The sequence below is a fragment of the Erpetoichthys calabaricus genome, chromosome 17, assembly GCF_900747795.2.
Source record: "Erpetoichthys calabaricus chromosome 17, fErpCal1.3, whole genome shotgun sequence".
Taxonomy (NCBI): Eukaryota; Metazoa; Chordata; class Cladistia; order Polypteriformes; family Polypteridae; genus Erpetoichthys; species Erpetoichthys calabaricus.
The window spans coordinates 89,249,593-89,260,973 of NC_041410.2; the positions used below are offsets into that span (position 1 = coordinate 89,249,593).

General features: G+C 43.7%; 1 protein-coding gene across 1 annotated transcript in view; it reads left to right on the plus strand.

Annotated features, from left to right (window-relative positions):
* Positions 1–5,519, plus strand: part of adamtsl3 (ADAMTS-like 3) — a 537,604-nt gene extending 532,085 nt beyond the window's left edge. Inside the window, exon 31 of the mRNA XM_051920411.1 lies at positions 4,998–5,519. Within this exon, the coding sequence (XP_051776371.1) occupies positions 4,998–5,107 (110 nt within the window). The 3' untranslated portion in view covers positions 5,108–5,519. The remainder of the gene's footprint in view (positions 1–4,997) is intronic.
* The last annotated feature ends 5,862 nt before the right edge of the window (positions 5,520–11,381 follow it).

Here is an 11,381-nt window from a genome sequence, read left to right on the forward strand (position 1 = left end):
ACCGTCCAGCCTCTCATACAACTCATCATACGCCTTTTCTTTAGCCTTCGCCACCTCTCTCTTCACCTTGCTCCTTATCGCCTTGTTTTCTTGTCTACTTTCTGCATCTCTCTGACTATCCCACTTCTTCTTTGCCATCCTCTTCCTCTGTATACTCTCCTGTATTTCCTCATTCCACCACCAGGTTTCCTTTTCCTCCTTCCTCTTTCCAGATGTCAAGCCAAGCACCCTTCTTGCTGTCACCCGTACTACATCTGCTGTAGTTTCCCAGCTGTCTGGTGACTCTTCACTACCACCCAGTGCCTGTCTCACCTCCTCCTTGAACTCATCCTTGCAGTCTTCCTTTTTCAACTTCCACCATTTGATCGTTGGCTCTGCCCTCACTCTCTTCCTCTTCTTGATCTCCAGTGTCATTCCACAGACCACCATCCCATGCTGCTTAACTACACTTTCCCCACATCTCCCATTTTTGTGTCTAGCTGTAGTCAGGACAGTTTCAGGCCTCCGACAGATCCGAGCACCTCAGACATGATGAGGCCCGGAACCTCCTTGTATTCATGTGAAATACACGACAACGTTTATTTTTTTACCTCTTGTATAAATGTATATCTCTTATATATATATATATATATATATATTTCTCTTCTGGTTCGTTCTGCTTCCTGTTCAAAAGCGGTCCCGCCCACACGGCATTTCTCGATTCCTATTCCTGCTCTTCCAAACCCTTCTCCACGCTGCCTGAGAATTCCCATACACCCCCACGCTGCTTTTCTCGATTCCTATTCCTCCTTCGGACTACCGCGTTCCCCGCTCCTCTCTCATGACCCCATTGGTGTCACGTCACCGCCTTATATCTAGCCTGACCGCGTGACCTTTCACTTCAGCCATGTGTGCGCCTGGGAGTCTTTCCCGTAGCCTGCTACAGAAACGTACTCTGTCGACCATTGGCATTGGTTTCGCTCCTTGCTATTGGTTTCACTCCTTCGTATTTTCGTTATACTGCGATGGTTGTTTCCTAAGCCTTTGTTATAAAATGAACGACAGTATCTTCTCTGTCAGCGGGTTTTTGTACAACGTCATTTCTATTCCGGGATCCGACAACTGCCTGTTCCTATCAGTGGGTTATCTCTTGACACAAACGGTTGACGAAGGCAATGCACTCTCACTACGACATAGGGGAGTAGATTTTGTTGCATCACATTGGGACAGATTTAGAGACGTTCTTCCTGTTGTTCTTTCCAGCGCAAGTCGAGTTATCACAAGTCGGGAGTACTATCAATACATGGCAACATCTATTCATAACTGCGTCTTTCATGAAGTACTGTATTTATTTCTTCTTGATTTCTGAATTCCTTTCTCACTGTTTTCCGTTCCTACTCTTACACCACCGTATGCTACAGCGGGCGTCGGCTAGTAATTAAATAATTTACAAACTGGATTCAGTAGATACAGGGCATCCAGAAAGTATTCACAGCGCATCACTTTTTCCACATTTTGTTATGTTACAGCCTTATTCCAAAATGGATTAAAGTCATTTTTTTCCCCTCAGAATTCTACAAACAACACCCCATAATGACAACGTGAACAAAGTTTACTTGAGGTTTTTGCAAATTTATTAAAAATAAAAAAACTGAGAATTCCCATGTCCATAAGTATTCACAGCCTTTGCTCAATACTTTGTCGATGCCCCTTTGGCAGCAATTCCAGCCTCAAGTCTTGTTGAATATGATGCCACAAGCTTGGCACACCTATCCTTGGCCAGTTTTGCCCATTCCTCTTTGCAGCACCTCTCAAGCTCCATCAGGTTGGATGGGAAGCGTCGGTGCACAGCCATTTTAAGATCTCTCCAGAGATGTTCAATCAGATTCAAGTCTGGGTTCTGGCTGGGCCACTCAAGGACATTCACAGAGTTGTCCTGAAGTCACTTCTTTGATATCTTGGCTGTGTGCTTAGGGACGTTGTCCTGCTGAAAGATGAACCGTCGCCCCAGTCTGAGGTCAAGAGCGCTCTGGAGCAGGTTTTCATCCAGGATGTCTCTGTACATTGCTGCAGTCATCTTTCCCTTTATCCTGACTAGTCTCCCAGTTCCTGCCGCTAAAAAACATCCCCACAGCATGATGCTGCCACCACCATGCTTCACTGTAGGGATGGTATTGGCCTGGTGATGAGCGGTGCCTGGTTTCCTCCAAATGTGCCGCCTAAGAGTTCAGTCTTTGTCTAATCACACCAGAGAATTTTCTTTCTCATGGTCTGAGAGTCCTTCAGGTGCCTTTTGGCAAACTCCAGGCGGGCTGCCATGTGCCATTTACTAAGGAGTGGCTTCCTTCTGGCCACTCTACCATACAGGCCTGATTGGTGGATTGCTGCAGAGATGTTGTCCTTCTGGAAGGTTCTCCTCTCTCCACAGAGGACCTCTGGAGCTCTGACAGAGTGACCATAAGGTTCTTGGTCACCTCACTGACTAAGGCCCTTCTCCCCTGATCACTCAGTTTAGATGGCCGGCCAGCTCTAGGAAGAGTCCTGGTGGTTTCGAACTTCTTCCACTTACGGATGATGGAGGCCACTGTGCTCATTGGGACCTTCAAAGCAGCAGAAATTTTTTTGTAACCTTCCCCAGATTTGTACATCGAGACAATCCTGTCTTGGAGGTCTACAGACAATTCTTTTGACTTCATGCTTGGTTTGCGCTGTGACATTAACTGTCAACTGTGGGACCTTATATAGACAGGTGTGTGCCTTTCCAAATCATGTCCAGTCAACTGAATTTACCACAGGTGGACTCCAATGAAGCTGCAGAAACATCTCAGGGATGATCAGGGGAAACAGGGTGCACCTGAGATCAATTTTGTGCTTCATGGCAAAGGCTGTGAATACTTATGGACATGGGCTTTCTTAATTTTTAAATTTTTAATAAATTTGCAAAAACCTCAAGTAAACGTTTTTCACGTTGTCATTATGGGGTGTTGTGTGTAGAATTCTGAGGAAAAAATGAATTGAATCCATTTTGGAATAAGGCTGTAAAATAACAAAATGTGGAAAAAGTGATGCGCTGGGAATACTTTCCGGATGCACTGTATTTTAATGTGATGTGTTGCTTTACCTAAAAAATTGATTAATTTAATTTTTTCACACAAAAAAAGTTACGTTGAAATTTTGAAAAAAGTACATGCATATATATTTATATAAAACCATTTCACATTCAGTCTGTGGTTTTGCTTCGAATGCAAAACTGAGAGAACTCAATAGTTTCGAAGTTTAATTAATGCTCAATATGCAGGCCTCTAAACTGCCGATTCCACAGGTTTGAGAGCAGGAACTGAAACGAATATGACGGGCACACAATATTGACGTCAGTACACCTGCGAAACAATGGGGAGTGGCTCATGGAAAGTGGGCGGAGTCAAACAGATGCCACTGACAGGGTCTCAGCATGTCTCAGGTGGCTGAGGCTTCAGACTGTCTGGCCTGCAGCTGGACTCTCTTGGCGCTTTTTTTTGCGGTGGTCCCTACATAAAGCTTTTTTTTTTGTTGGTATTTAGCACACTGTATTAACCCCTGAAGGGGAGATGTCTTTTCACATGACCTTTGGAGGTCTATCATTGCAGGAGTAAAAATATTGCGAATACGCTCAAAGAACACACGTGTATTATTTGTGTAAAGTGATTTCGGTCCAAAAGTTTTTATTACTTTACCACATTAATAGTTGTGCCAAGTTTTATTTGGATTGAAAGATTCATTTTTCGAGAACTCACATCCTGACATTGGAGTGGCATGGTGGCACAGCAGTAGGGCTGAGACCAGGGTTCACATCCTGGGTCTTTCCTGCGTGGAAATTATGAAGGGAATCAGCCCAGTGGATCGAGATGGTGACTTTAAAATGAGTTCATCAAGAACACGGGGACACAGGGTAAATTTCACACCAATGTTAGGAGGGTTTTCTTCTCACAGATATCCGCAGACCAGTAGCGTGGTAGACACTAGGACTTTAGGGACCCTCAACAGTCGACTTGATCTTATTTTGGGAGAATCAGGAGTGGCGAGCCTTGTTGGGCTGAATGTTCTCTACTCGTCCAGACTGTTCTAATGTTCTATAGGTAAGAGACTAGATGGGCTGGGGTTGAACGCGGGGCTTCCGGTGGGCTTTCTGGTAGGTCATCTTCTTTATGGGTGAGGGCGGAAAAGGAAAACAGGCGAGCTGCCGTGCAACCTTCAGAGCTGTCGTCCATGCTGCCTTCACCTTGAACCTCCACCATCTATGACGTCCATTTTTGATAAGGACTTGACATTCCCCATTCAGCACTAGCCAGAGATTTTTGATTTTTGCCCACTTAGGACAAATACTCCTCTAAAGGTTATGGTATGTGTTTGTAAATATTAAGAACATACATAAGAAATTTGACAAACAAGAGGAGGCCATTCTATCCATCAGGCTTGTGTGTTTTGCTAATAGCTAAGATGTCTCCATAGCTCATCCAGACTATTTTAAGTTTCTACCTCAACTCCACAGAGAGTCCCACAACTCTTTGTGTAAAGAAGAGCTTCCTGGCTTCAGTCCTAAATTTCCATTGATGTCCTTGAGTATGTGATTCACCCTTAAGGTGGAAGAATTCCGCAGGTTCTTCTTAATTATTGCCTTTGAGAATTCTGAATTCTGGATGAAGTCCCCACACAGTCTCCTCTGCTCGAGACCAAACAGGTTTAATTCTCTGAGTCTGTGATGGGACATGTCCTCAAGTCTTGGGATGCACTTGGCTGCTCTCCTCTGCACAGCACAGTATTAGTTTTCACCTTTTTACGTCTTTGTTTTTATAGCTGGTCCTTAAGTGTACTCTTTCAGATTGTTTAGCATGATCTTCTGTTTTTCTAATAGTGGCACCTTACTGAGCTGTCCACGTCGATGGTCAATAAACTAATGGCTGTTGAGAGTGCTTGACCAGAAACAGGCCACACAATTTCACCATCTTGTTTCATCACGCAGAATTTCCTTTGGTTTTCAGGAGGAGAATGCAAGGACACCAGCCATTACTGTGCCGTGGTCAAGCGTCTGAAGCTCTGCCTCATTGACCTGTACAAGCAGAGGTGCTGCAAGTCCTGCCAAGAGGGCTAGTTCTTGTGATGGCGGACAGGACACAAATGAATGGACATCTCAGATGGACTTGGATGGAGAATTCCCCATATTCCAAGGGAAGGGAAAGAAAAAGTAAAAGAAAACGAAAGAAAGAAAGTGACTTAAAATTCACAAAAAAGTATTTTTATTGACCTTGTATCAAGAGGATAGCATCAGTGAAGAAACTGACGACATGCGGCTGCTGTTCTTTGCAGCCATGAATGAAAAGATGGAGACGCTGGTATGGTACTTGAGATGTAGGAAACTCGCAGGTCATTGTTCCTCTTGCTGTAGTTTTAATTTCATCACCTCATCACTCGTTAATCTATATAGCGCCTTTCACAGCAAGCACCGCCATAAGGATCACCTTGAAATAAGACGTGCGACAGACACCAAAGGAGGACCCTGCACTGAGTGGCTCAACCACTGGGCTGCATGATGACATCCTAATATAGTGTCTTACATATCTATCTATCTATCTATCTATCTATCTATCTATCTATCTATCTATCTATCTATCTATCTATCTATCTATCTATATTATATAGCACCTTTCATATCTATCTATCTATCTATCTATCTATCTATCTATCTATCTATCTATCTATCTATCTATCTATCTATCTATCTATCTATCTATTTAAATTTATAATCTTGCCTATTACACTATCTATCTATCTATCTATCTATCTATCTATCTATCTATCTATCTATCTATCTATCTATCTATCTATCTATATTATATAGCGCCTTTCATATCTATCTATCTATCTATCTATCTATCTATCTATCTATCTATCTATCTATATTATATAGCACCTTTCATATCTATCTATCTATCTATCTATCTATCTATCTATCTATCTATCTATCTATCTATCTATCTATCTATCTATCTAAATTTATAATCTTGCCTACTACACCATCTATCTATCTATCTATCTATCTATCTATCTATCTATCTATCTATCTATCTATCTATCTATCTATCTATCTATCTATCTATCTATTTAAATTTATAATCTTGCCTATTACACTATCTATCTATCTATCTATCTATCTATCTATCTATCTATCTATCTATCTATCTATCTATCTATCTATCTATCTATCTATCTATCTATCTATCTATATTATATAGCGCCTTTCATATCTATCTATCTATCTATCTATCTATCTATCTATCTATCTATCTATCTATCTATCTATCTATCTTATATAGCACCTTTCATATCTATCTATCTATCTATCTATCTATCTATCTATCTATCTATCTATCTATCTATCTATCTATCTAAATTTATAATCTTGCCTACTACACCATCTATCTATCTATCTATCTATCTATCTATCTATCTATCTATCTATCTATCTATCTATCTATCTATCTATCTATCTATCTATCTATCTATGGTTAGTGTAGAGTCCACCCACACAGTAATGGCCATCTTCAGTCTCGCACTCGTATTCTTAACCCACAAATAATCTGTCATGTACTTTAACTTTGTCATAACATCCAACATTCCACTCATTGGCGCTGAGTGGCTGATGTGACATCTACCAGGGTCTCAGAGTCAAGTGCCATAGCTCAACAGTCTCAAACAGTGTAACTTGGGGCAGCTTTGCGGATCATCTGAGTCAAAGTCCAAGATGACTTGGCTTGATTAGTAAATGGACGGATATGATCTTGTTGACAAAAGCCTAAAAAAGCCAAAGGCATTTGTGTTAGTGGTGGAATTACGTTTAATTGATCTGCTTTGCAATTGGCCACCACGATGGTATTTTCCATTTAAAATATTGATATTTTAATGGGGTTCAGTTTCTAAAAGTAGATGGTCTCTGGAGCAGCCAGTAGCTGAAAACAGTATGTAAGTATATAAACGAAGGAAAATGTCTGCATCAAACCTGTACCTTTACCTTGCTGAGATAATAGGTCTTGGTATAAAAACTGTGTGTGTAAATATATATATATATATATATATATATATATATATATATATATATATATATATATATATATATATAAAATTATATATGTATATACACACACAGCATTCATCTATTTTTTGTTAAATTAAAGGAGTGCCTTGTAAAATATTGTGTGTATATATTATGTTTTTAAGTGCAATATTGTTTCTTGTACATTATGTGTTATATGAAAAGATTTTTGGGACTTTATTTTCTTACTACCAAAGTTTCTGATTACAATTTTTCTTTATAGCTGATATTTAAATGTTAATCTTATCCCTCCAATTAGCACTTGATACTTTGATTTAATGTTATTTTATTTTCCTCACAGACAACACATGCATGTACTTTTTGCAATTATATCGGAAGTCTTCGTTTATTTGTTTGTTTTTTTAAGCCTTTGCCAGTATAAGCTGATGCTCTTTAAGATGCGACACTTCAATATAATTTATCAACATTCCTATTTAGGTACTCATGTAACTGTAATTAACAGACATTTCTATTACTGCAAATCAATAAAGACTTGGAACAAATGGAAACATTGAAGTACTGGGTTTAGCTTCCATATGATGAAGTGTGTTCATTTTCCTTAACAATAAAAGTTTAATAACGTAATAAGGAGGCTTTCTCGTTGTAATTTCTGGTACCCCCAGCATCTGGGCAGGGGTCAGTCCACCACAGGGCCCACTCACGCCAGCACAGCCAACCTGGAAATCCCCAAATAAATGTATAAGGGGACATAAGAGGGATACAAAAGCAGATATTGGAGCCGTGAGACAGCGGTGCTGCCCTGAAACATTTTGCCACCCTACAAACACAATTAGGATATTTGTATGTGTCAGTCCTAATGTTCTTCTTCTTCTCCCACTTCTTCATGGGGTTGGTCAGCTTTCTCCTAACAGCTCGCTCCTGCACCTCCTCGCCAGTCAAGATCTTCTTTAATTTTATCTATCCACCTCCACTTCAGCCTTCCTCGCTTTCTGCTTCCTCTGGACTTCCATTCCCATCACTCTTTTGACCACTCATTCCTGGTCCATGTCCATAGCACTCCTGTCCTTTCTTAGATGTCTCTCCTACTGTACTTTTGTTGTCCCTCTGATTGTTTCCTTTCTTATTCTGTCCATTGGTACTGGTACTCCACATTTCACTTCTGCCTCCTCCATGGCCTCCTTTACTGGCCACGTCTCTGCTCCAGACATCATTGCTGGTTTTCAGAACCTGACCTTGAACCTTCATCTTAATTCTTTTCCCACACAACACTCCTGATACCTTCTTCCAATTCTACTAGCACACTGCACTCCATGGGTTCTCTCAGTTTCTATTTCCTCCATCTTGGGCTACCACTGATCCAGAAGCTCTCCCTGCAGGCTAACCTCTCAATCCTGATCACCATTAAACCTCAAGTTCCTCTTTATCATCAACCCGCTATCTCCCATTCCTCTGGACCCCTTAATCTTCTCTACAGATTATGCTGTAGACTTAATTTGAAATTGGTGTGGAATACCAGGGGGCGCACCAGCCACCCCAACACAGACAGGCAGGGACACAAGTTCAGCACACATTTTTTGCTATTTTTCTTCTTTTCCACGTGGGAAACGCTTTCCCCCATTTCCCGCATTCACAGCACAGTCTCAGGCATAGTAACATGCAGCACAGTTCTCTTCTTTCTTTCTCCTTTCTCTCGGTCCGGCTCCACTCCCTTCCACCCGACTCTGGATCTCCAAGTAATGACTGTTGACTCCTTATATATGGTACCTGAAAGCGCCCCAGGTGCTTGATGTTCTTCTTCCGGCAGCACTTCTGGGTGTGGCGGAGGTGCTGCAACAAAGGGCCAAATCACTCCTGCAGTGCCCCCTGGCGGCACCCATGAAACCCAGCAGGGCCATTCCAAACTCCAATTCCCAAGCAGCCCTGTGGGAGACCAAGGTACTGCTGCTGCAACCCAGGGGGGCTGCCACCTAAAAGAAGCCAACAGTCAGTCACAACAATGTGTCGGATATCACTGCGTCTTGGGGTTGGGGATCAGTGGGGACCTCTTGTGGTCGATTCCCTTCATGTCGCACAAACTAATCAATGACCTTACGAATGTCGGCACAACGTGGACAAGGCCTCTCGGTCGATTTTGGTGAATCACGATGCAGCCTTTCTCTTTGTTGCACGGGTGCCCCCCCTGACGTAGAGTCTGACTTTTAAAACGAGATGACACAGGGCAGCCATGTTGGGTTCCATGGGAGCCACTAGGAGGAGCTGTAGAGCCCTATAAAGGACCTCCAGCACACCTGGGATGTGATTCCAGGAAATACTGATGAGCCCCCCGGAGACCTGAATAAGAGGAGCCACCTCCCTCCATTCAATGGCCAGAGTCAGGAGGAAGAAGACAAAGTGTGAGGAGGAGTGGAGGCAGATGGACTGGTTGGTGGCAGAGAAGGGACGGAGTTGTGTTGGTTTACTGTGCACATAACCGTAAATAATCGGGGTGTTGTGTGTTGAACCTGTGTTCTGCCTGTCTGTGTCAGGGGTTAGGGTGGCTGTACCTGCCCGGGCTTCACAGCCTTTATGAATGGCCCACCCACAACAAAGAACCCGTGAGAATTAGCATTTCTACGGCTCGTTCACATGTGATGATTGCACGCTGTAGGAGGAGAGCAATCATCCCAGTCTGGAAGGAGGACGATTTATTACCCGGGTGAGATGCCAGTGCGGAACAACAAGCAAAATTGGCCGGCGGGACAGAGAAATAACTTTGTGCCCAGCTGGTATAATATAACAGAATAACCAGCAGAAGATGAGAGTCAGGGGCTGTGTCATCCCCCATCAACCAGGAGGCAGTGGTCCTTGTATGGCAACTCATTTGGGACACCTGCATGGGTGCTTGGGAGATGGAGTCCAGAAATGCAGCCCTGTCGGGGTCCCTATACAGTATACTGATAGAGGACGCTGTTAGAGGAGGACCTCCCTACATTCTTTATGGCTCAGAAGTGGCTCCCTCAAGACATGGTGTGGCACCGGAAGCATTCCTGGGTCCGGCTTAAAAGAAGCCCACTGTCTCACACCAGGGAGTCAGAGTCGGGAGGCAGCGGAGGTGGAGAGGAGGAATAGTCTGTTTGTTTTTGTGTCATTGTGGCTTATCTTTGGAGAGGTGATTGTGAAGGAGTGCTTGGTGGGAATAAATCTCCTTTATTTTATCACAACAACATGTCGGATATCACTGTGTCTTGGGTTTGGGGATCAGTGGGGACCTCTTGTGGTCGATTCCCTTCATGTCGCACAAACTAATCAATGACCTTACGAAAGTCGGCACGACGCGGACAAAGCCTCTCGGTCGATTTTGGCGAATCACGGCGCAGCCTTTCTCTTTGTTGCACGGGTGCCCCCCCCCCCGAAGTAGAGTCTGACTTTTAAAACGAGATGATGCAGGGCAGCCATGTTGGGTTCTGTGGGGTCCACCAGGAGGAGCTGCAGAGCCCTATAGAGGACATCCAACACACCTGGGAGTGATTCCAGGTAATACTGATGAGCCCCCCAGGGACCTGAATAAGAGGAGCCGCCTCACTCCATTCACAGATATCCTTTATTTTATCACAACAACATGTCGGATATCACTGTGTCTTGGGTTTGGGGATCAGTGGAGACCTCTTGTGGTCGATTCCCTTCATGTCGCACAAACTAATCAATGACCTTATGAATGTCGGCATGACACGGACAAGGCCCCTCGGTCGATTTTGGCGAATCACGGCACAGCCTTTCTCTTTGTTGCACGGGTGCCACCCCTGACGTAGAGTCTGACTTTTAAAACGAGATGACGCAGGGCATGCTGGGAGCTGGACTTTGGTGCAGCCCTGTTGGGTTCCATGGGGTCCGCCAGGGGGAGCTGCAGAGCCCTATAGAGGACGTCCAGCACACCTGGGAGTGATTCTAGGTAATACTGATGAGCCCACCCGGGGACCTGAATAAGAGGAGCCGCCTCACTCCATTCATAGATATCCTTTATTTTATCACAACAACATGTCGGATATCACTGTGTCTTGGGTTCGGGGATCAGTGGGGACCTCTTGTGGTCGATTCCCTTCATGTCGCACAAACTAATCAATGACCTTACGAAAGTCGGCACGACGCGGACAAGGCCTCTCGGTCGATTTTGGCGAATCACGGCGCAGCCTTTCTCTTTGTTGCACGGGTGCCCCCCCCCCCTGAAGTAGAGTCTGACTTTTAAAGCGAGATGATGCAGGGCAGCCATGTTGGGTTCTGTGGGGTCCACCAGGAGGAGCTGCAGAGCCCTATAGAGGACATCCAACACACCTGGGAG